Below are 25,862 nucleotides of genomic sequence, written 5' to 3' on the forward strand. Positions count from 1 at the left end.
GGCCTACAGTATACACAATGCAAAAATGTCCGCACCCACCCTTTCCCACAAGTATGTCATACTAGCTGAAGCCCGTGGTAAAATTACCATGATGTAAAAAAAAAAAAAAGGAGGAAGAAGAAGAAGCCCTTTATTCATGTTCTGGTTGGTTGAGAGAACTCAAAAATGGGAGCTTATATATTTCTCCACCATGAAGAATAAAATCCCAGAAGCGGTTGAGGCAGCAGTCTGTTGCCTATACACCACCCGGGTTAAATTTGATGTTTGTTTGATTTTTTTTCCAATTTTCCCATAGGTTTGGATTAATTTGAAACAAATTTTACTTTTACCATATGAAGTACTCTTTTTTTCACCGTGTGAGTATTTTCGTGTTTCAGGGTTGGACAGACAGACAGACAGACAGCATTCTATATATTGTTTTTCTAAAATCTTCTCTTCCCCCAGTTCCTCTCGTCTCCCAGCCTTCCATCCTATCATATTACCTCTCCTTGATTTTTCTTCTTCCTCCGTTGCATTTTGTTACCTCCATGTCCCCGTATATAAATGTTGTCAATGTTTTACATCTAGGATCCGATGAAGTAGCCGTACAATTGACCTGTTGCAGTTTTATTTTTATGATATAACATGCATAAAATTACTAATTACATTGCAACCGAATTATCCGGCTTGCTTGAAATGCTTCTCCCAAAATGGCATTTCAGGATGTGATGGTACGGACATCTTGAGGATGTGATGGTACGGACATCTTGAGGATGTGATGGTACGGACATCTTGAGGATGTGATGGTACGGACATCTTGAGGATGTGATGGTACGGACATCTTGAGGATTTTAGATTATCAGCGCGTTCACTCTTCCAATTTCTGCAACAAAGAAGTGTATTCAGTACATTTTTGTGAACCAGTCAGACAAGTACAAGGGAATGTAATCATTTCTGTGAAAATAAAGAATTATTGTACAGTACAGTACAGTATTTTATTACTATGGGCAGGCAGACATCTTTCCACCTGAAAATCTTGCCAAGAGTTTGGGTCTTGGTTCAGGACGTCCACCTGGTTGAGCACGTATTGAGCCGTTCTTTACCATTTAAAAAATGCTTAATATTGTTCTCAAGAAAGCCGAAGAACATTTCTACTCTTTTATTCCTCGCTTCTCCCATCTGTGGGATCGTCTTCCAGAGGCCGTTCTATCCCACTCTTCCTTTTAGGGCTTCAAGGAAGCAGGGGCACCGCTACCTCATGTCACAACCCATGATCTTCATTACCCCCATTTACACTTCCTAACTCAAGCTTGCTAGTTCCGGTGCTTGCTTCCCTCGCTCACAACTGCTTATTGAGAAACTTGTTACTTTTATACACAAAAAGCTCATTCACACCTGGATGCGATTTTCCACTTTTTGGCAAATATTCAGGGGACGGTTCTCATTGTCCCTGACATTTCCCAGCGATGCAAAATGGACCTACCAGGACTGTTTCTAGTGACTCCAGGAACACTGGGTTAGGTACTTCCTCAAAAGGGACCGACCAGGACTGTTTGTAGTGACTCCAGGAATACTGGGTTAGGTGCTTCCTCAAAAGGGACCTACCAGGACTGTTTCTAGCGACTCCAGGAATACTGGGTTAGGTACTTCCTCAAAAGGGACCTACCAGGACTGTTTCTAGTGACTCCAGGAATACTGGGTTAGGTACTTCCTCAAAAGGGACCACCCAGGACTGTTTCTAGTGACTCCAGGAATACTGGGTTAGGTACTTCCTCAAAAGGGACCTACCAGGACTGTTTCTAGTGACTCCAGGAATACTGGGTTAGGTACTTCCTCAAAAGGGACCGACCAGGACTGTTTGTAGTGACTCCAGGAATACTGGGTTAGGTGCTTCCTCAAAAGGGACCTACCAGGACTGTTTCTAGCGACTCCAGGAATACTGGGTTAGGTACTTCCTCAAAAGGGACCTACCAGGACTGTTTCTAGTGACTCCAGGAATACTGGGTTAGGTACTTCCTCAAAAGGGACCGACCAGGACTGTTTGTAGTGACTCCAGGAATACTGGGTTAGGTGCTTCCTCAAAAGGGACCTACCAGGACTGTTTCTAGCGACTCCAGGAATACTGGGTTAGGTACTTCCTCAAAAGGGACCTACCAGGACTGTTTGTAGTGACTCCAGGAATACTGGGTTAGGTACTTCCTCAAAAGGGACCACCCAGGACTGTTTCTAGTGACTCCAGGAATACTGGGTTAGGTACTTCCTCAAAAGGGACCGACCAGGACTGTTTGTAGTGACTCCAGGAATACTGGGTTAGGTGCTTCCTTAAAAGGGACCTACCAGGACTGTTTCTAGTGACTCCAGGAATACTGGGTTAGGTGCTTCCTCAAAAGGGACCTACTAGGACTGTTTCTAGTGACTCCAGGAATACTGGGTTAGGTGCTTCCTTAAAAGGGACCTACCAGGACTGTTTCTAGTGACTCCAGGAATACTGGGTTAGGTGCTTCCTCAAAAGGGACCTACCAGGACTGTTTCTAGTGACTCCAGGAATACTGGGTTAGGTGCTTCCTCAAAAGGGACCTACCAGGACTGTTTCTAGTGACTCCAGGAATACTGGGTTAGGTGCTTCCTCAAAAGGGACCTACCAGGACTGTTTGTAGTGACTCCAGGAATACTGGGTTAGGTACTTCCTCAAAAGGGACCTACCAGGACTGTTTGTTGTGACTCCAGGAATACTGGGTTAGGTACTTCCTCAAAAGGGACCTACCAGGACTGTTTCTAGTGACTCCAGGAATACTGGGTTAGGTACTTCCTCAAAAGGGACCACCCAGGACTGTTTCTAGTGACTCCAGGAATACTGGGTTAGGTACTTCCTCAAAAGGGACCACCCAGGACTGTTTCTAGTGACTCCAGGAATACTGGGTTAGGTGCTTCCTCAAAAGGGACCGACCAGGACTGTTTGTAGTGACTCCAGGAATACTGGGTTAGGTGCTTCCTTAAAAGGGACCTACCAGGACTGTTTCTAGTGACTCCAGGAATACTGGGTTAGGTGCTTCCTCAAAAGGGACCTACTAGGACTGTTTCTAGTGACTCCAGGAATACTGGGTTAGGTGCTTCCTTAAAAGGGACCTACCAGGACTGTTTCTAGTGACTCCAGGAATACTGGGTTAGGTGCTTCCTCAAAAGGGACCTACCAGGACTGTTTCTAGTGACTCCAGAAATACTGGGTTAGGTGCTTCCTCAAAAGGGACCTACCAGGACTGTTTCTAGTGACTCCAGGAATACTGGGTTAGGTACTTCCTCAAAAGGGACCTACCAGGACTGTTTGTAGTGACTCCAGGAATACTGGGTTAGGTACTTCCTCAAAAGGGACCACCCAGGACTGTTTCTAGTGACTCCAGGAATACTGGGTTAGGTACTTCCTCAAAAGGGACCTACCAGGACTGTTTCTAGTGACTCCAGGAATACTGGGTTAGGTGCTTCCTCAAAAGGGACCTACCAGGACTGTTTCTAGTGACTCCAGGAATATTGGGTTAGGTGCTTCCTTAAAAGGGACCTACTAGGACTGTTTCTAGTGACTCCAGGAATACTGGATTAGGTGCTTCCTTAAAAGGGACCTACCAGGACTGTTTCTAGTGACTCCAGGAATACTGGGTTAGGTGCTTCCTCAAAAGGGACCTACCAGGACTGTTTCTAGTGACTCCAGGAATATTGGGTTAGGTGCTTCCTCAAAAGGGACCTACCAGGACTGTTTCTAGTGACTCCAGGAATACTGGGTTAGGTGCTTCCTCAAAAGGGACCTACCAGGACTGTTTCTATTGACTCCAGGAATACTGGGTTAGGTGCTTCCTCAAAAGGGACCACCCAGGACTGTTTCTAGTGACTCCAGGAATACTGGGTTAGGTACTTCCTCAAAAAGGCTAATTTTCAGCAAGACATACGTCTAATTATTCAGAAAAGCAAAATATTTATCAATAATTTAGGCCTGGAGCTTTATTGCCACAATGCATAAATGGGATTGCGTAAGGACATCTTTTCTTCTACATAGTTCCATGTGACCTCATGTCGCCATAAGCACACCTCACTATGACACGGTGTCGGTGGCATGCTGGGTGTCTCGAGTTCATTTGGGATGGCACGTTTGGTATTCCCATTTGAACCAAAAGGTCGTGATGACTGTGACTTCGGACTCGAACTCCACATTTGTCCAAATTGTCTACTACAGTCCTTGAAATTCCTAATAACCTCGTCCTACCTGTATTAATTATACTCGTGTGTCCAAATGCCTCCTTGAGACTTCAATCACGCAAAGCTCACCTGGTGGCGCTATTCGGTTCATACAAGTTTGACACGGTCTTTCTAGGAAGAGGAGGTTAAACGCATAAGTTCATATTCGCAAAACATTCTATTTTGCAAGCAGCAAGCCCTGCCAGGTATAAGCATTTTGGGGTCAGAAAGTCATATTAAACCCCGAGATCTGCAACCTATTTGTGAATAGTGTTAACAGGCTGCCCCTTAGGGGATGACATCATGTTGATTGGTTACCAAGCAGGATGTGTCTTCTTTGCTTGGTTAACTTTACTTGATTTTTATAAAGTCCAGAATCTGGGGTACAACCCACTCTTGCAATATTTCTCGCAACGGCGGATCCATAAAAACTGCCCTTACACTTTGCTCCTCAAATGAGCCGTTTACGTTGACTTCTGATGTGCCTCAATGATACAAAACACCTCTGCCTCCATCGACTCGGTTCCACATGAGCCGGAAGGACTGTATTTCCATACCTGCCGCTGAACATTGCATCCCTGCCCCCGTTCTCTATCCTAACAAGTCCCACATTTAACAGACATCATGCTTGACACTATCATTTGATCTTCATATCGCTTGACAGTCAACTTCGATTCCTAGACTGCAAATGGACCCTGGTGTTCGTAGACTGCAGATTCCTAGACTGCAAATGGACCCTGGAGTTCGTAGACTGCAGATGGGCCCTGGTGTTTCTAGACTGCAGATGGACCCTGGAGTTCGTAGACTGCAGATGGGCCCTGGTGTTTCTAGACTGCAGATGGACCCTGGAGTTCGTAGACTGCAGATGGGCCCTGGTGTTTCTAGACTGCAGATGGGCCCTGGAGTTCGTAGACTGCAGATTCCTAGACTGCAAATGGACCCTGGAGTTCGTAGACTGCAGATGGGCCCTGGAGTTCGTAGACTGCAGATTCCTAGACTGCAGATGGGCCATGGAGTTCGTAGACTGCAGATGGGCCCTGGAGTTCCTAAACTGCAGATTCATAGACTGCAAATGGGCGCTGGAGTTCGTAGACTGCAGATTCCTAGACTGCAGATGGGCCATGGAGTTCGTAGACTGCACATTCCTAGACTGCAAATGGACCCTGGAGTTCGTAGACTGCAGATTCCTAGACTGCAGAATCCTAGACTGCAGATTCCTAGACTGCAGATTCCAAGACTGCATATTCCTAGACTGCAGATTCCTAGACTGCAGATTCCTAGACTGCAGATTCCTAGACTGCAGATTCCTACACTGCAGATTCCTACACTGCAGATTCCTACACTGCAGATTCCTACACTGCAGATTCCAAGACTGCAGATTCCTAGACTGCAGATTCCTAGACTGCAGATTCCTAGACTGCAGATTCCTAGACTGCAGATTCCTAGACTGCAGATTCCTAGACTGCAGATTCCTAGACTGCAGATTCCTAGACTGCATATTCCAAGACTGCATATTCCTAGACTGCAGATTCCTAGACTGCAGATTCCTAGACTGCAGATTCCAAGACTGCAGATTCCTAGACTGCATATTCCTAGACTGCAGATTCCTAGACTGCAGATTCCTAGACTGCAGATTCCAAGACTGCATATTCCTAGACTGCAGATTCCTAGACTGCAGATTCCTAGACTGCAGATTCCAAGACTGCATATTCCTAGACTGCAGATTCCTAGACTGCAGATTCCTAGACTGCAGATTCCTAGACTGCAGATTCCTAGACTGCAGATTCCTAGACTGCAGATTCCTAGACTGCAGATTCCAAGACTGCAGATTCCTAGACTGCAGATTCCTAGACTGCAGATTCCAAGACTGCAGATTCCTAGACTGCAGATTCCTAGACTGCAGATTCCTAGACTGCAGATTCCTAGACTGCAGATTCCTAGACTGCAGATTCCAAGACTGCAGATTCCTAGACTGCAGATTCCTAGACTGCAGATTCCTAGACTGCAGATTCCTAGACTGCAGATTCCAAGACTGCAGATTCCTAGACTGCGGATTCCTAGACTGCGGATTCCAAGACTGCGGATTCATAGACTGCGGATTCCTAGACTGCAGATTCCTAGACTGCAGATTCCAAGACTGCAGATTCCTAGACTGCAGATTCCTAGACTGCAGATTCCTAGACTGCAGATTCCTAGACTGCAGATTCCTAGACTGCAGATTCCTAGACTGCAGATTCCTAGACTGCAGATTCCTAGACTGCAGATTCCTAGACTGCAGATTCCTAGACTGCAGATTCCTAGACTGCAGATTCCTAGACTGCAGATTCCTAGACTGCAGATTCCTAGACTGCAGATTCCAAGACTGCAGATTCCTAGACTGCAGATTCCTAGACTGCGGATTCCAAGACTGCGGATTCATAGACTGCAGATTCCTAGACTGCAGATTCCTAGACTGCAGATTCCAAGACTGCAGATTCCTAGACTGCAGATTCCTAGACTGTAGATTCCTAGACTGCAGATTCCTAGACTGCAGATTCCTAGACTGCAGATTCCTAGACTGCGGATTCCAAGACTGCGGATTCATAGACTGTGGATTCCTAGACCAGATTCCTAGACTGCAGATTCCAAGACTGCATATTCTTAGACTGCAGATTCCTAGACTGCAGATTCCTAGACTGCAGATTCCTAGACTGCAGATTCCTAGACTGCAGATTCCTAGACTGCAGATTCCTAGACTGCAGATTCCAAGACTGCAGATTCCAAGACTGCAGATTCCTAGACTGCAGATTTCTAGACTGCAGATTCCTAAACTGCAGATTCCTAGACTGCAGATTCCTGGACTACAGTCAACATCGAAATGATCGCTGCCCATCCTATTGAAACCCGATTCGACAAACCAGCTTCACTTCCGTCCTCTCTTACATTTACTGATGCTCAGTTACCATGTAGAATATGTCAAATATCATACGATTCATAAAAAGGATCCATATCTGATTGCCTGATGATTCTTCAATCTACAATCTCTGAACTAATTAGATCAGTAATTACATAGGATTTAATACATCACTTCTTCACCAACTTCCTTATCAGTACTTATCCATTATATTTTTATGCTCGCCAATCCAAGAATGGATGCACACACTTCTGACTCACGTTTTCATCACCCTCACATTGGCTCACGTTTTCATCACCCTCACATTGGCTCACGTTTTCATCACCCTCACATTGGCTCACGTTTTCATCACCCTCACATTGGCTCACGTTTTCATCACCCTCACATTGGCTCACGTTTTCATCACCCTCACATTGGCTCACGTTTTCATCACCCTCACATTGGCTCACGTTTTCATCACCCTCGCATTAGCTCACGTTTTCATCACCCTCACATTGGCTCATGTTTTCATCACCCTCACATTGGCTCACGTTTTCATCATCCTAGCATTGGCTCACGTTTTCATCATCCTAGCATTGGCTCACGTTTTCATTATCCTCGCATTAGCCCACGTTATCACCTTAGCATTGGCTCACGTTTTCATCACCCTAGCATTGGCTCACGTTTTCATCATCCTAGCATTAGCTCACGGTTTCATCATCCTTGCATTAGCTCACGTTATCACCCTCGCATTGGCTCACGTTTGCATCATCCCAGCATTAGCTCACGTTTTCTTCACCCTCACATTGGCTCAAGTTTTCATCACCCAAGCATTGGCTCACATTTTCATCACCCGAGCATTGGCTCACGTTTTTATCACCCTAGCATTGGCTCACGTTTTCATCATCCTTGCCTTGGCTCACGTTTTCATCACCCTTGCCTTGGCTCACGTTTTCATCACCCAAGCATTGGCTCACGTTTTCATCATCCTAGCATTAGCTCACGGTTTCATCATCCTAGCATTAGCTCACGGTTTCATCATCCCAGCATTGACTCACGTTTTCATCATCCTCGCATTAGCTCACGTTTTCATCATACTAGCATTAGCTCACGTTTTCTTCACCCTCACATTGCCTCACGTTTTCATCACCCAAGCATTGGCTCACGTTTTCATCACCCTAGCATTGGCTCACGTTTTTATCACCCTAGCATTGGCTCACGTTTTCATTATCCTTGCCTTGGCTCACGTTTTGATCACCCTTGCCTTGGCTCACGTTTTCATCATCAATGCATTAGCTCACATTTTCATCCCCCTAGCATTGGCTCACGTTTTCATCATCCTATCATTCGTTCACGTTTTCATCACCCTGACATCGGCTCACGTTTTCATCACCCAAGCATTGGCTCACGTTTTCATAATCCTTGCATTGGCTCACGTTTTCATAATCCTTGCCTTGGCTCACGTTTTCATCACCCAAGCATTGGCTCACGTTTTCATAATCCTTGCATTGGCTCACGTTTTCATAATCCTTGCCTTGGCTCACGTTTTCATCACCCTGGCATTGGCTCACGTTTTGATCACCGTAACGTCACCAAATTGTGGAGTTGCTCATAAGCAAGAAGCCTATTGATTTTGAGGTTAAAAGGCCAACATGGATGGGCCAAAGGTGAACAACTAAGGTCAAATTTCTAAAATCCCCCATTTTCATCCGATTGACTTAAAATTTGAAGAGGATTAACATATCACGTCGCTGAATTCAATGACCAATTATTTTTGAGGTCCACATTGGCCAAAATGTCAACAAATGCCAAAGATCAACGACTTAAGTGAAATTTCTAAAATCTTCAATTTTCATCCGATTGACTTGAAATTTTAACAGGATTTGCAAATCAGGTCAATGAATTCAATGACCAATTATTTTTAAAGTCAAATTTGTTTTAGGGATTTGGCAAGTATCCTGCTCTGCATGACGTCTTTCATGTTTGTTTGTATCTCAGTAACGATAAATCTCAAAACGTTGTGGCTGGATCCGGACAAAACTTGGTCGACAGGTTGGGTGTGTCACATGGATGAGTTGATAAAATTTTGGTGAAGATCCGGAATTGGATCCAATGTTTTTTTTTTAAAGTGATTTTTCACAAATTGAGAGATAGGGACAAAAACGGTATGTAACATGAAATTTCAAAATGATATACAGTTGGACCCCGCTATTCGCAGTTTTGCTATTTGCGGGTTCTGCTATTCGCGGGTTCTGCGTATTCACAGGTGTTAAAATGCGACGTGTTTCTCTATTCGCGGAAGTGTCCCGCTAATTTGTGGGTGTTTTTTGTATTTGTGGCCGTGTTCCACTAAATCACGAAGGGGTTTTTTTCCTATTCGCGGCCCTGTTCTGTGAAATCGCGAGTTTTTTTTTCCTATTTGCGGCTGTGTTCCGTGAATTCACAGGTGTTTTTCTATTTGTGGCCGTGTTCCGCGAAATCGCGGTTTTCTTTTTCCTAATCGCGGCTGTGTCCCCCGAATTCACAGGTGTTTTTCTATTTGTGGCCGTGTTCCACGAAATCGCGGTTTTCTTTTTCCTATTCACGGCTGTGTTTCGTGAATTCACAGGTGTTTTTCTATTTGTGGCCGTGTTCCGCGAAATTGCGGGGTTTTTGTCCTATTCGCGTCCGTGTTCCGCAAAATCTCGGTTTTGCTTTCCTATTCGCGGCTGTGTTCCTCAATATTCGCGGGTTTTTTTCTATTTGTGGCCGTGTTCCGTGAAATGCGGTTTTCTTTTTCCTATTCGCGGCTGTGTTACGCGAAATCGCCGTTTTTTTCCTATTCGCGGCTGTGTTACGCGAAATCGCCGTTTTTTTCCTATTCGCGGCTGTGTTCCGCGAATTCGCTGTTTTTCAGGGGCGCAATTTTTTTTTCATGAGTCGACAGCTTGATATACAGTATATATAAAACCCATCTTTCAGCAGTCATGCATAAAGCAGCTGGACATACGCAAAAAAAATCTACGAACCGCGAGCATGACCTGCTCCTGCGTTTGCTGCCGTGTGTTTCACGTTTTCACGGCTTTCGTGGGATATCCCGTCATTCACACTGTGAACAGCTTCACGTGTCCACCGTTCACAGGTAAACATTGCTTCACGGGATATCCCACCAGCTGCATAACACGTCATTCCTGCGAGTTATTGTACAGAATGAAAACACTCCACAGTATCTATAAGTGCAATTAGCTGTCTCCCTTTTCCCCATTTAAACAATGGCACGGCATTCATTCGCGGATTTTCATAGACATTCGTGGATTATTGCCGACATTCACGGGTTTTGTCTCGCCGTTTCCGGGAGGTTCATTGACCTTCGCCGATTATCGTCGACATTCTCGGGATTTGCGTCACCATTCGCGTATTTTGCCTCGCCGTTTGCGGTTTGGTCCTCTCTATTCGTGGCTTTTCGTGACTCGGGAACCTATCCCCCCTTTTTCCATTGAAGCAATGCCCCATATTCGCGGTTTTGCTATTCGCGGATTTTCCAGGAACAGTATCCCCCATGAATATTGGAGTCTGACTGTATAACATGTTCTACTGAGTGCAATTGTAGTTACTAGCGTGACTCGGCGTGCTCCGCGTGCCTCACCATGTGTCGTTTCGGAGGGATAGGCATCTTTGACCATTTCAGTGTCTTTTGGGTCTTCAGGGTCTTTTGGGTCTTCATGGCCATTTGGGTCTTCAGGGCCATTTGGGTCTTCAGGGCCATTTGGGTCTTCAGGGTCTTTTGGATCCTCTGGGCCTTTGAGGGTATTTTGGGTCTTTGGGGTATTTTGGGTCTTTGGGGTGGTTTGGGTCTTCAGGGTCTTTGGGGTCTTCAGTGTCTTTTGGGTCTTTGGGGTCTTTTGGGTTGTTTTGGGTGTTTTGGGTCTTCGGGGTATTTTGGGTCTTCAGGGTGTTTTGGGTCTTTAAGGGTATTTTGGGTCTTCAGGGGTCTTGATGGTCTTATGGGTCTTGGGGGACTTAAAGGGTCGTCAAAGGTCTGAGGGGTCTCAGCAGTCTACACGTAATTAAGGGTTCACGGACTGTGTTTTGGGTGTTAATTTTTTTTTTTTTTGAAGAAGACTATTTGGTCGCATATAAACAAACATAACCTTATACGTTTGCTCTATTATAATAAGATAACTTGTCATAGTGGACACACAGTGTGTTATCCACCCCTCCCCCCAGGTAAACGATATATTATATCGTTTTCCATTGCACACACACCTCAACTTCCCCGCTCCTCTCCCCCCACCACATCAAATCTTTCCCACAATTATTTTGACAAATGACAGCGAGACATGGGTTGATGATTGTAGCCATTTGAGTGCAGGCATAATGAGGTTTTATATTTTGGTTAGAGATTTTGAAAACCATAATGAGCAATGTTCAAATGAGAAAGTGAAAAATGTTTTCATATCCTCGGCCCTTCAACCAGATTTCTTTTACACCGAAACTACCCGATTGGCAGTAATTGTACCGGTACACCTCACCAACGCCATGGCGGTGACAACTTACAAAGCTGGAATGCTCTGCGCTTCTTGTCGACTTGGCTTGATAGTGACTTTCTTGTGCCGAATGGGTGATTTGGTATGAAGAGGCCTAAGGTTGATAGGAAAAGGTGTTTCGTTTTTCCCCCCCCACCCTTACAATTTTCCCAAACACAAAATGCATCTTTCAAGATGCAAACAAAATGAGGCAAAGCTGAGACTTCGTCACCTTCATTCCAAATTCTTTGGACTTGCTGCGCAGTTTGTTGACTTGTGATTCAGCCATGTCCGCCCTCTCGCTCGCGTCGTCCAGCTCGTGCTGCAGCTTCCGGTACTTGGTCAGGTTCATGTTCGCTTGTTCCTCCTGCGAGGCAAAACCACGCAATTCATCTCGAGAATGCTTATCTGAGCCCAATTTCATTTTGAACAGAGGTAAGGTTGTGCTGCCGTTGCAGTGCCCCCATAGGCCTGCTGTTGGCATAACGGTTTACATGGCTGCCTTAAGAATTTAGGGTCTTGAGTTCGAACCCCTGTCGTGCCACTGAATTAACATCAGGTGGGTTGACACAACTTGTCACCCTACCAAGGTCGGCGAAGTGAGTACAAGTTTACTGGTGACAGGGGCACTGCATCAGCGGCACAGATGCTTTCAGAAAATGATGCAATCAGCAGCCATAGGATACATACGAAACAACAACAACAATAACAAAGTGCCCCCCCCCCCCCCCCCTCCGGGCAGGATTTAGGAATTCGGTCTGCGACGTACCAGAACATGATGGCCTAATTTTTGGGAAAGTACTGAGGAGTCGTTAATGTCCGTTATACGTCAGCTGCCGAGTAAGGTGTCCCCTGAAAAAATGGCGTCCGCTAGCAAATGGGTCAGCTGGCGAGTAAGGTACCTTCTGAAAAAATGGCGTCCGCTAGCAAATGGGTCAGCTAGTGAGCAAGGTACCTTCTGAAAAAATGGTGTCCCCTAGCAAATGGGTCAGCTGGCGAGTAAGGTACCTTCTGAAAAAATGGCGTCCGCTAGCAAATGGGTCAGCTGGCGAGTAAGGTACCTTCTGAAAAAATGGCGTCCGCTAGCAAATGGGTCAGCTGGCGAGTAAGGTACCTTCTGAAAAAATGGCGTCCGCTAGCAAATGGGTCAGCTGGCGAGTAAGGTACCTTCTGAAAAAATGGCGTCCGCTAGCAAATGGGTCAGCTCACGAGTAAGGTACCTTCTGAAAAAATGGTGTCCCCTAGCAAATGGGTCAGCTGGCGAGTAAGGTACCTTCTGAAAAAATGGCCTCCGCTAGCAAATGGGTCAGCTGGCGAGTAAGGTAACTTAACTTCTGAAAAAATGGCGTCCGCTAGCAAATGGGTCAGCTGGCGAGTAAGGTAACTTAACTTCTGAAAAAATGGCGTCCGCTAGCAAATGGGTCAGCTGGCGAGTAAGGTACCTTCTGAAAAAATGGCGTCCGCTAGCAAATGGGTCAGCTGGCGAGTAAGGTACCTTCTGAAAAAATGGCGTCCGCTAGCAAATGGGTCAGCTGGCGAGTAAGGTTCCTTATGAAAAAATGGCGTCTGCCAGCAAATGGGTCAGCTGGCGAGTAAGGTTCCTTCTGAAAAAATGGCGTCCGCTAGCAAATGGGTCAGCTGGCGAGTAAGGTTTCTCCTGGAAAAATGGCATCCGCTAGCAAATGGGTCAGCTGGCGAGTAAGGTTCCTTCTGAAAAAATGGCGTCCGCTAGCAAATGGGTCAGCTGGCGAGTAAGGTAACTTCTGAAAAAATGGCGTCCGCTAGCAAATGGGTCAGCTGCCGAGTAAGGTGTCCCCTGAAAAAATGGCGTCCGCTAGCAAATGTGTCAGCTGGCGAGTAAGGTTTCTCCTGGAAAAATGGCATCCGCTAGCAAATGGGTCAGCTGGTGAGCAAGGTACCTTCTGAAAAAATGGCGTCCACTAGCAAATGGGTCAGCTGGCGAGTAAGGTTTCTCCTGGAAAAATGGCATCCGCTAGCAAATGGGTCAGCTGGCGAGTAAGGTTTCTCCTGGAAAAATGGCATCCGCTAGCAGATGGGTCAGCTGGCGAGTAAGGTTCCTTCTGAAAAAATGGCGTCCGCTAGCAAATGGGTCAGCTGGCGAGTAAGGTAACTTCTGAAAAAATGGCGTCCGCTAGCAAATGGGTCAGCTGGCGAGTAAGGTTTCTCCTGGAAAAATGGCATCCGCTAGCAAATGGGTCAGCTGGCGAGTAAGGTTCCTTCTGAAAAAATGGCGTCCGCTAGCAAATGGGTCAGCTGGCGAGTAAGGTAACTTCTGAAAAAATGGCGTCCGCTAGCAAATGGGTCAGCTGGCGAGTAAGGTTTCTCCTGGAAAAATGGCATCCGCTAGCAAATGGGTCAGCTGGCGAGTAAGGTTTCTCCTGGAAAAATGGCATCCGCTAGCAAATGGGTCAGCTAGTGAGCAAGGTTCCTTCTGAAAAAATGGCGTCCGATAGCAAATGGGTCAGCTGGCAAGTAAGGTTCCTTCTGAAAAAATGGCGTCCGCTAGCAAATGGGTCAGCTGGCGAGTAAGGTAACTTCTGAAAAAATGGCGTCCGCTAGCAAATGGGTCAGCTGGCGAGTAAGGTTTCTCCTGGAAAAATGGCATCCGCTAGCAAATGGGTCAGCTGGCGAGTAAGGTTTCTCCTGGAAAAATGGCATCCGCTAGCAAATGGGTCAGCTGGCGAGTAAGGTTTCTCCTGGAAAAATGGCATCCGCTAGCAAATGGGTCAGCTAGTGAGCAAGGTTCCTTCTGAAAAAATGGCGTCCGCTAGCAAATGGGTCAGCTGGCGAGTAAGGTTTCTCCTGGAAAAATGGCATCCGCTAGCAAATGGGTCAGCTAGTGAGCAAGGTTCCTTCTGAAAAAATGGCGTCCGCTAGCAAATGGGTCAGCTAGTGAGCAAGGTTCCTTCTGAAAAAATGGCGTCCGCTAGCAAATGGGTCAGCTGGCGAGTAAGGTTTCTCCTGGAAAAATGGCGCACTCATCGATGCAGTGCACAGCCGATGATACACCGGTCTGGCAGTTTAAGGTTTGATCAAAGGTTGTATTCAGACAAAGCTGAAACGTATGTGTGCACTTGATCTGCAGCATTTCATCTGCAGAACTTGATCTGCAGCACTTGATCTGCAGCACTTGATCTGCAGCATCCTCTGATGCAATGTCTTACATAACATCTACGAATGATGCAACAAGACCTGAAGCGCTGACGGCTTCGGAAGTTCTGCGTTTTCAATCCCAAGTGCTCCTATTAAAGTCGCTATTATTTAATTTCATTCTGTTTGCCCCACTTACAGCTTCCTCTGCTTGCCGCTTGTAACTCTTCACTTTCAGCTGCAGCTTGTCGATCAGTTCCTGCATCCGGGTCAGGTTCTTGCGATCCTCCTCGGCCTGTGAAAAACAGAAAAAACCACCGGCAGGTCAATACGAAAGCATTTTTGTTTTAGAATTTCCGGTCTGTATTCGTCACAAGCAACGGGCTTCCGTGCCCAGCGTTCAGAGATGTCCCTGGGCGTCGGAAGACCCGGGATCTTTCCGAGTGTCCACGGAAGGTGGTTGGTGAGTTAGTCAGGCTCGTTATCTCTGATCATCGTTGGATATACCTGGTAAGTTATCTCCTTGATGTGGCGTTCACACTTGCGAGCTCCTTTCTGGGATTCCGCACTTCGCCTCTGTTCATTCTCCAGCTCGGATTCGAGTTCACGGACCTTGGATGTTTGGAGAGAGTGTTATCGGAAAATATTTTATATAGGATAGTTTTATACACATTTATTCTCAACCGCCAATCCACAGTTCAATACGATAGCATAATCCAATAAAATGTGAGATTTTTATACAGAAAGGTCCAATCAAAAAGAATACATGTGGCAAAGAATGTCCACCGTAAGGTCCACAGAGATACCTGCGCAAGGATTATCGGAAAATGAAAGACAAACGAGTCATTGAAAGCGCTTTTTGTTACACTCACCTTGGCTTCCAGTTTTTGAATTTGTTTCTTTCCACCTTTCAGAGCGATCTGCTCTGCCTCGTCCAAGCGCATCTGCAGGTCCTTCAGGGTCTGTTCCATGTTCTTCTTCATCCTCTCCAGGTGTGAACTTGTGTCCTGTTCCTTCTTCAGCTCCTCCGCCATCATCGCCGCCTAAAAACAATCAGTTTAGAAAGTTACATATTTAAAACCATTGCGAGGGAGGCAACCGAATTTTTCGTCCTTCTACTCGACGAGGTGTATTAACGTCATCATGTACAACATTCTCTTGCTAGGTTTTGCCTGGTTTTGAGCGCTTTAGCTCAGTTCGTATACGCGCGGCCTGTTTGTTTCTGTTTCTCATCAACCAGTTTCTTGCCTTGCTTCTGAGGTCGACTTTATCATCTGAAACTGTCAAGCAAGTCTGGTGTTGACATCAACTTGTGTGTAAATCCACGAGTCCATGATACCAGCGTATACATGTCCACTTACATTCACAGCTACCTTGTAAGTCCCATGAATTCCGATTTTCGGACTTCCCCCACAAAATTATCTCCTGTCAATGCAACATGTGGACCTGAGGTGGTGTACTTAACATCACTGAGACCCACAGGTTTTGGTTCTGGGATTGCTGGAATATCGTACCTTGAGGGTAAGAGAGACATGCTGCACTGACCTATAGGGACTTGTTCTCCTTTTCTTCCCTTTATAATGGATGAGGTCCAAGGGTACCAAGCTCCTGCCCCACCTTGACCACGAGACTCCTTCACTCCCCTCAGTCCTCAGCCAACTGTCTCCACCCTCCAACCACCTCCACCATATTGATATCCCACTTCACATAATCCTCCCATCTCAACCACCTACCTTGTTCCTCCTACCTTGCTCCCTCAACCTATCCGCTCTCTTTACCGTTCTCTCTTCCCCCATCCGCATCAAGTGTCCAGCCCATCTCAACCGCTAATCCACTACCTTGATTAAAGAGGTCTTCATTTCGCTTGATGTGTAAATCTCCGAGGTCCGACATTGAGAAGCCTTACGAAGCCATTGCGAAGGAACGAACAGGGCATTGTTAAGGAATGAGCACCTCACCCATACAAGGTAACCCTTATCGTCGTTATCTCAAACAGCCTCTTACTGCCTGGCCTCTCATGCCGAGCCTGTTTCAACAAATGGTAGAGGTGTGAAAGGTGAGGTTCTGGCGCCTTACAACCAGACTACTCCGGAGATGTGGGCCTCAATAGCCATGATGAAGGCCACCCACATACGAGAAGGAAAACTTGAATTAAAACAACGGTGATGGATTGGTCTTGCCAGCTGATCCAGGGTTGTAGGAGCACACCACCCAACCGGAACCTTCAATGGCGTCGCCATTTTCAGTTGCCTCGGGGTGAAGTGCCAGTCATTGTCTGTGCTTTGGGGAGGTCAATTGTGTGATTATGGACCCTAACCTTCCAAGTGCACTTGGTCCATGACATCTGTGTTGCTTTGACATGTTAGTATATTTATCTATTGACATGCAAAATAGCAAAAATATTGACTTAAGTTATAAAGGACCAGTACGGTAGCATGGAGGTGTGCGCATGCGCCTCTGATCTGTCTGGCATTGGTGAGACTCTCCACCCAGGTATAAAGTGCCACCTTGGTGTGTCGCAAGCATGGCGAGACGTCAATGTGTGAGACATCCGTTGGATGGACAATAAGTTAACATGGTAAATAAGTTGAACATCGAACCGGCCGATTGATGAAAGCCTCAAGCCAAAAACTCTGCCTCAGGCGACCCCACAAGGAAGTGGGACAATTGAGGCCATTTAGGAAGTAGCACTAGTATAGTTATTTAAGTTATAAAACCTAAAGCCTCCCATTAACTAACTAATCCAAAACTTACCAAAGTTAGATTGGTGGTTCATTCACTTAACATATGCATTCACCAGTTTACATTAGGAGTAACAACATCCCTATCCTGTTTAACACAGCATGTTGTTTGATAGGGTATCATGACCCATACTAATATAACTATCTTATGAAAGATACGTCATGGGGCACGCCCATGTGATTATAAATGGCCAATGGGACAGCTGGACGTGCTCCATGATGCAGCACCTTCAGCTCGCACTGCACCGGAAGGGCAGTTTTAATTGAAGTCGCCTTGATTGGAATTGACCTCAGGCCCACATGCAGCCCACAAACATGCCACCTAATGAGTTATTGATTCTTCCCGTGCGTTGTGTTCATCCCAATGTTGTGGAAGCGTATCCTTAGGAAGTACACCATATTGTACTCCGCTTTGATTCTGGGAGGTTGGTGGTTTGAAGCACGGCTGAGTCGTACCATAGACTTTTAAAATAGTGCGCGCTGCTTCCTTGCTTAATGTTTAGCATTTAAACATGACAGAGCACACACAAACAACCATAGGTTGACAACCACTGCACAAGCTTGATGGGGCTAATGGCATCCTGCACTGGAGTTCCTTGTAAGGAAACCTGGATTTATTTATTTATTTATTTATTTATTTGTTTGTTTGTTTGTTTATTTGTTTATTTATTTATAGTGCATGCAGTGTGATCCACTCACATCCGTTATGGCTTTGTGTGCTTTCTCCTCAGCGTTCCTGCATTCCTCGATGGATTCTTCCATCTCGCTCTGCATGTGGGTGATGTCTGTCTCCAGTTTTTTCTTCTGATTTATGAGGCTGGTGTTCTGGGAACAAAGTCAACAGGGATGTAAAGGGAGGTGGTGAACGTTGTGCCAACATTGTGCGATCTCAAGTCGTGGGAACAAAGTCAACAGGGATGTAAAGGAAGGTGGTGAACGTTGTGCCAACATTGTGCGATCTCAAGTCGTGGGAACAAAGTCAACAGGGATGTAAAGGAAGGTGGTGAACGTTGTGCCAACATTGTGCGATCTCAAGTCGTGGGAACAAAGTCAACAGGGATGTAAAGGAAGGTGGTGAACGTTGTGCCAACATTGTGCGATCTCAAGTCGTGGGAACAAAGTCAACAGGGATGTAAAGGAAGGTGGTGAACGTTGTGCCAACATTGTGTGATCTCAAGTCGTGGGAACAAAGTCAACAGGGATGTAAAGGAAGGTGGTGAACGTAACAAACATTGTGCGATCGCAAGTCGTCGGACTGATCGACGTTTCACAACATCGATCTCCTCGGGTTTTTCCCAACAAGTTTCCAGCTAAGGGAATTTTACATCGATCTCCTCGGGTTTTTCCCGACAAGTTTCCAGCTAAGGGAATTTTACATCGATCTCCTCGGGTTTTTCCCGACAAGTTTCCAGCTAAGGGAATTTTACACAGCAGTATCAAAGATTTTCTTCTTTTCAGATTTCTTCCACGTGTGAAAAGCAAAGGTGCTGCTTTATACGTACCTGCGAGTGCAAGAGGCTAACCCTTTCGGTTGCCTCGATGAGCTCCTGCTCGGCGAGTTTGCGGCTTTTCTCGGACTGCTCGAGGCCTACACGAAGCTCTTCCAGCTCGGAGAGCAAGAGGTTGTTTCGACGCTCTGCCACAGCTGCTTGCTCTCTGAGGTCGCTGTTTTGATGCGTCACATCGTCCAACTGCAGTTGTATGTCCTGTAAAAGATAAAATGGGAGACGAGGAATGAAAAGAGCTTATAAAGGCCGTCCTGGGCAACTTGAGGTTGTTGTCATTTCCCGGCATATCATCATTGTTTTTGTTCGTGTGTTTGTTTGTAATCCAGTCAAACATGAGACAAGGAAAAATGTCACTGAGGTCGTATCGGATAACGAACAGGAATATGATACAAAGGATCCTATGAAGGATCATCTAGAAATAGACCAACGAGGGTAAGAAGGTTGCTGGTGTGATGACCGTACCTTGATCTGTGTCTGCAAGGTCCGAACGAGCTTTTGTGATTCCGCAGCCTGCCTATTTGCATGGCTCAGTTGAATCTCCATCTCATTCAGATCTCCTTCCATCTTCTTCTTCAAACGGACGGCTTCATTCCGACTCCTGGCTTCGGCATCGAGCGTCGCCTGCATCGATTCCATTGCTCTCTGGTGGGTCCTCCTGTTTGAGTGCAACAGAATCACCTGGTTTATCAAGACTCAGACACTCATCAAAAAAGACTGAGTTTAAGCAACCCACCTGAGGTTTTCGATTTCTTCATCTTTTTCAGTCAACTTCCTGTCGATGTCACCTTTGATCTGCGTCAGCTCCAGTTGAACTCGCAGCGTCTTGCTCTCTTCATGTTCAAGTGCTCCCTGCGAGGAAGTTGGTATTTAGATTCCTCAATGGCTTCCGTAAGTTTTGTAACAGCCCCTAAAAGTGTTTCATCAAACCTTTGAATGCCATACGCACCTCCGCCTCATCCAGCGCAGCTTGCATCTCCAACTTTTCGTGCTCTAGGGTCTTTTTCATCTTCTCAATTTCATGGATGTTTTTCCCCATTTCAGCGATTTGTTCCGTAAGATCAGATATTTCATCTGCAAACATAAAGTAAGTTCTCAGATTGGCATTCATCACCTGTTATAATATTGTTGTTGTTGCTAGTTTTTAATGATTGATGAATTCTAACCTTGCAGGTTTTTGTTTTCTCGCTTCATGGTTTCCAAGTTATCCAGAGATTCTTCATACGCGTTCTTCAGTTTGAACAGTTCGGTGCTTAGGCTTCGGGATTCTTTCTGCGAGGCTTCTAACTCGACCTGTGTCTCCTCATATTTAAGCCTCCACTCTGAGAGGATTTTGTCAAAGTTTCTCTGCTTCTTATCAAGGGCAGCTGCAGCCGCATTGGATCTCTCCAAATCAATTGCCAGATCTTCCATCTCATTCTGCAGTCGGTGCTTCGTTTTCTCAAGGGATGAACACTTAGCGTTTGCAGCTTCAACTGCTTCCTCTGCCTCTTGTAGATGAGCTGTGAGCTTCTTCCTGTAAAGGAGTATTTGTTTTTGTATAATTTGGGTGTATTTGATGATGTATTTATAAGATATCTTGCTTCAAGTAATGCAGTAAGACTTGGGAAAGGAGTGAGAGTCAGAAAGGGGGGATGTTTGTCTTACTTGGCTTCTTCCAATTCTTCAGTGCGCTGAATGGCGTCCGTCTCGTACTTGCTCCTCCAGTGAGCGACCTCCGCATTGGCTTTGGACAAGGTTCTTTGTAACTCGGACTTGGCTTCAAGCTCTTCCTCAAACTGTTCTCGCAGCAGGTCACAGTCATGTCGAGCTGCCTGGAGGGCATGAGCCAGCGCATTCTTGGCCTGCAGGTGATGGTGGTGGGCATTACAGAGAAAGAAAAGGTAAGAAGGGTGAGGGAGACCAATGAAGACTTGGCTGATTGTAAATGGCCGCCCTGAAGGCCTGACAACGTTTTTCCTAACAAGCGCATGCTCCATGGTACCTTAGTCTCTTCTTCAAGCTGTCGTTTCAGATCCTCCACTTGTTGTGTGAAGGAAGTTTTCCCTCGACTTAGCTGCGTAATAAGAGAATCCCTTTCCTCAAGCCTTCTGGAAAACTCGCCTCAAGGGTGCAAGAAACAAGGTAATGTTTGGGGCTATAAGAAGGAAATGTAAAATACTGCACAATGATAATTGTATGTATAGTAATTAGTAACAAACAAATTTCAGTTGAAAGTGTACCCTAAGTAAGAGAGATAACATTTTGTACCTTTAATAGTAACTAGCCGAAACCCGTGGAACATCCACGGAAGGGAGGATGTGGTGTATGGATAGAGTGTACCATTATGGATGGCCTAGGGGATTTGCTTGTCCGAGTAAGAGTTAGGAAGAAAGATGAGAATGAAGAGTGCGTATATGAACAACGTATTTATTGCAATCTACTTAAATGACAACGCTACGATATACTTTTGAAAAATGAATGGATTCGTAATAGGAATCGGCATAGCACCACTCTGGGATTGTCCACTCAGTGGACGGCTTGCTGTCGCCTTCGCCTGTCCAATCAGCGGACGGCTTGCTTCGCCTTCACCCAGCAGACGCCAATACGATGGTGTCGTAAGATGGCGTTGTATCGGCAGTTAATCGGATGCTTTTGGGCCCCAACGTCGGCTAATTCAGATTTTTCGAGTATGGCTGTACATGATAAACAAAGAGCGCGGTTCGTAGATCGTAAATCCATTAGTGCCGTGGGCATCGGGTCACTGGGTGCGGCGTAAAAGGGATAACAAAGTCGAGTCCTTACGCTATTATTATATAGATTTATCACCATGTGAATCATGCTGGACATTTTCTACCCTTCAAGTGCACTTCCTGCCAAGTTATAACGTCCTGCGAAATCAGCTCCAGTCGAACCTCGGGCCTAGACTGGCAAACTTCCCCCTTGTCCGACCCCAACGGTGAGATTATTCGGGGCCATTAAAGGGATAGTAGTAGTTTAGCCAGATTACCTACCCTGCTTATTTACCCTTACCTTAAGCTAAGTGATAATCCGAGTCAATTGGTAGTTGGTTTATATTATGCCATCGTCAATAAGTGAAAAAAGAAAGGCCTTACCATTCTCTGCAGCTAGCTTGGATTTCTGAGTTGTTAAGTCGGTTAACTGCCGAGTCATTTCATCTACTTTCAACTTTGCTTCATTGAGTTGGTCTTCAAACCCTCGGCAGAGCTTTTCTGTGCCTGCCTGTGTGAATAAACATCATGTTTAGAAATAAACAAGATACAACTTCTTGTATGATAGAAAAAGGGGCAGATGTTTGAAAGTATGTGGATTAGGGAACACATGGGTAAAAAGGAAGAATAATAAGGAGAATAAGTTGATAATAAAGCAACTTCTTGGTGACAATATTGGATTCCTTTATCAAAATTACTTCCTTACAAAGAATCACTATTTACCTTGGACCTTGTTATCTGCTCCATGTTTGATGAAAGATCATCAAGTTCCATCTTGTACTCGCTTTTCTCCTTCTCAAGCTTTTGCTTGACACGCTGCAGGTTGTCCAGCTGTTCTGCAAGCTCCGCCGCGGCGTCCGCGTGCTTCTTGCGAAGCGTGGCAGTCGTCGCCTCGTGGTGCAGCGTGGCCTCCTCCAGGTCTCTTCGCATTTTTATGAACTCGGCCTCACGTTTCTTGTTCATTTCAATCTGGGCTGCGGTCGCTCCACCGGCCTCCTCGAGCCGCTCGCTCAACTCTTCCAGCTCCCGTGTCACGTCTCCTCGCTGCTTCTCAACTTTCGCTCTGGCGGCTCGTTCGGCCTCCAGCTCTTCCTCCAGTTCCTCAATCCGAGCCTAGAGAGAAAGCCTGATGCTGAGCATTTTTCGCTGGACATAATTCAATAATTCCTTAACTTTAAAAGACAAAGAGCAATTTGTTTTTATTTTTACCTGTAATTCTTTAATTTTCTTATGCAGTTGTACCACGAGGACCTGTTCATCTTCTAATTTAGAATTGAGCTGCGACGTATCAAACTCTTTCCTGTGATGACATGGAAGAAACATGCAATATGATGGATGATTGTAATCCCTGAACACCTACTGAGATCATGATATTATCCCATGGACATACACTTGGCTTGGGACATTGTCCCATACACAGTATCTGGCAAATAATTCCTGTTTTCACGCACTAGGACGACCATTGTGTGCATTTGGAACAGATTCTAGTCTGTGGACATCAATCCCATCGAGACAAATGAATGTACAGCAATGTGCCCATATTGCAGCACGTTTCGTCGTTATCTGGATCTATAAACTTTACTTTTTCAGTTTTTCTTCTATTTGTTGTTTGTCATTTTCCAAATCCATGATGGATTCTTGTGCAAGCTTGAGATCGGCTTCTAATTTACGCTTGGCACGTTCCAAGTCCATTCGAATTTTCTTCTCTTGCTCCAAAGAGCCTTCAATCTGCAGGGACACCAAAATTTTCATTACAACAAGAAATATGCCATTTTCGAGCTCAAAATGGAAAATTTCACAAGCACACCGATAGACAATTTCATCTGTTCTTATCACGGTCCTGCATCGTCAACTTGCTTACATTATTGCTTTTTCTTACATTGTCTACTTGCTTACAATATTGCCTTTTTTACATCATCAACTTGCTTACAATATTGCCTTTCTTACATCGTCTACTTGCTTACAATATTGCTTTTCTTACATCATCTACTTGCTTACAATATTGCCTTTCTTACATTGTCAACTTTCTTACAACATTGCCTTTCTTACATCGTCGGCTTGCTTACAGTATTGCTTTTCTTACATCGTCGACTTGCCTGCAATATTGCTTTTTTTACATCGTCAACTTGCTTACAATATTGCTTTTTCTTCATTGTCAACTTTCTTACAATATTGCTTTTCTTACATCATCTACTTGCGTACAATATTGCCTTTCTTACATTGTCAACTTGCTTACAATATTGCCTTTCTTACATCGTCGGCTTGCTTACAGTATTGCTTTTCTTACATCGTCGACTTGCCTGCAATATTTCCTTTCTTAAATCGTCGGCTTGCTTACAGTATTGCTTTTCTTACATCGTCGACTTGCCTGCAATATTGCTTTTTTTACATCGTCAACTTGCTTACAATATTGCTTTTTTTACATCGTCAACTTGCTTACAATATTGCTTTTTCTTACATTGTCAACTTTCTTACAATATTGCTTTTCTTACATCTACTTGCTTACAATATTGCCTTTCTTACATTGTCAACTTGCTTACAATATTGCCTTTCTTACATCGTCGGCTTGCTTACAGTATTGCTTTTCTTACATCGTCGACTTGCCTGCAATATTGCTTTTTTTACATCGTCAAATTGCTTACAATATTGCTTTTTCTTACATTGTCAACTTTCTTACAATATTGCTTTTCTTACATCATCTACTTGCGTACAATATTGCCTTTCTTACATTGTCAACTTGCTTACAATATTGCCTTTCTTACATTGTCGGCTTGCTTACAGTATTACTTTTCTTACATCGTCGACTTGCTTACAGTATTGCTTTTCTTACATCGTCGACTTGCCTGCAATATTGCTTTTTTTTTTTTTACATCGGAAACTTGCTTACAGTATTGCTTTTCTTACATCGTTGACTTGCCTGCAATATTGCTTTTTTTTACATCGGAAACTTGCTTACAGTATTGCTTTTCTTACGTCGTCGACTTGCCTGCAATATTGCTTTTTTTACATCATCAACTTGCTTACAATATTGCTTTTCTTACATTGTCAACTTTCTTACAATATTGCTTTTCTTACATCATCTACTTGCTTACAATATTGCCTTTCTTACATTGTCAACTTTCTTACAACATTGCCTTTCTTACATCGTCAGCTTGCTTACAGTATTGCTTTTCTTACATCGTCGACTTGCCGGCAATATTGCGTTTTTTACATCATCAACTTGCTTACAATATTGCTTTTCTTAAATTGTCAACTTGCTTAGAATGTGGGCTTTTTTTTTACATAGTCAACTTGCTTACAACATTGCTTTTTTTTTTTTACATCGTCAACTTGCTTACAAGATTGCTTTTTTTTTCTTTTTTTTTAACGTCAATTTGCTTACAATATTGCTTTTTTACATCGTCAACTTGCTTACAATATTGCTTTTCTTACATTGTCAACTTGCTTACAATATTGCATTTATTACATTGTCAACTTGCTTACAATATTGCCTTTCTTACATTGTCGAATTGCCTGCAATATTGCTTTTTTTTACATCATCAATTTGCTTACAATATTGCTTTTCTTAAATTGTCAACTTGCTTACAATGTTGGGGTTTTTTTTTTACATCGTCAACTTGCTTACAATATTGTTTTTTCCCGTCAACTTGCTTACAATACTGCTTTTTTCTTACGTCAACTTGCTTACAATATTGCTTTTTAAAACATTGTCAACTTGCTTACAATATTGCTTTTTTTACATTGTCAACTTGCTTACAATATTGCTTTTCTTACATCGTCAACTTGCTTACAAGATTGCTTTTCTTACATCGTATACCTGCTTACAATATTGCTTTTCTTACATCACCTACTTGCTTACAATATTGCTTTTCTTACATCGTCTACTTGCTTACAATATTGCTTTTCTTACATCGTCAACTTGCTGTTCGAGCTTGGCTTTAGCTTTCGTTAACGAGTTCACTTTGTCCTCCTCGGACTGCAGGTCATCCAGAGTTTGCTGATGTGCTTCCTGCAAAGCTTTCTTCTCTTTGAGAAGCTTGGCAATGGTCTCGTCCATGTTGGCCATCTCCTCAGTCAGATTCTTCACCTGTGATTGGAGGAGTGTAACACTGAAATTAAATAACAGCAACCTATTATGTGTGGAGAGAACTGCAAAGGAATTCCAATCTTTTTGTTCCTTACTTGATACTCCGTGTCGAAAAGGAAGTTAGAAA

At 44.6% G+C, this 25,862-nt stretch overlaps 1 protein-coding gene across 2 annotated transcripts in view; it reads right to left on the reverse strand.

Moving 5' to 3' along the window:
* Positions 1-590: 590 nt before the first annotated feature.
* LOC137433742 (myosin-7) overlaps positions 591-25,862 on the reverse strand; it is an 82,284-nt gene continuing 57,012 nt past the window's right edge. The window contains exons 26-44 of one of the 2 annotated variants that reach the window (XM_068126016.2): positions 25,559-25,735; positions 23,231-23,376; positions 22,858-22,948; positions 22,372-22,761; positions 22,033-22,159; positions 20,922-21,040; positions 20,585-20,781; positions 20,104-20,453; positions 19,887-20,011; positions 19,674-19,789; positions 19,403-19,595; positions 18,935-19,138; positions 18,132-18,257; positions 15,564-15,734; positions 15,199-15,303; positions 14,891-14,986; positions 11,813-11,947; positions 11,612-11,695; positions 591-862 (exon numbers count right to left, since the gene is read on the reverse strand). In XM_068126016.2, coding sequence (XP_067982117.2) covers positions 848-862; positions 11,612-11,695; positions 11,813-11,947; positions 14,891-14,986; positions 15,199-15,303; positions 15,564-15,734; positions 18,132-18,257; positions 18,935-19,138; positions 19,403-19,595; positions 19,674-19,789; positions 19,887-20,011; positions 20,104-20,453; positions 20,585-20,781; positions 20,922-21,040; positions 22,033-22,159; positions 22,372-22,761; positions 22,858-22,948; positions 23,231-23,376; positions 25,559-25,735 — 2,967 coding nt within the window. In that variant the 3' untranslated portion in view covers positions 591-847. The remainder of the gene's footprint in view (positions 863-11,611; positions 11,696-11,812; positions 11,948-14,890; positions 14,987-15,198; positions 15,304-15,563; positions 15,735-18,131; positions 18,258-18,934; positions 19,139-19,402; positions 19,596-19,673; positions 19,790-19,886; positions 20,012-20,103; positions 20,454-20,584; positions 20,782-20,921; positions 21,041-22,032; positions 22,160-22,371; positions 22,762-22,857; positions 22,949-23,230; positions 23,377-25,558; positions 25,736-25,862) is intronic. The other variant, XM_068126017.2, reaches the window with a different exon arrangement.

This window comes from Myxine glutinosa, chromosome 10, assembly GCF_964187855.1.
Source record: "Myxine glutinosa chromosome 10, kmMyxGlut1.1, whole genome shotgun sequence".
Lineage (NCBI taxonomy): Eukaryota > Metazoa > Chordata > Myxini > Myxiniformes > Myxinidae > Myxine > Myxine glutinosa.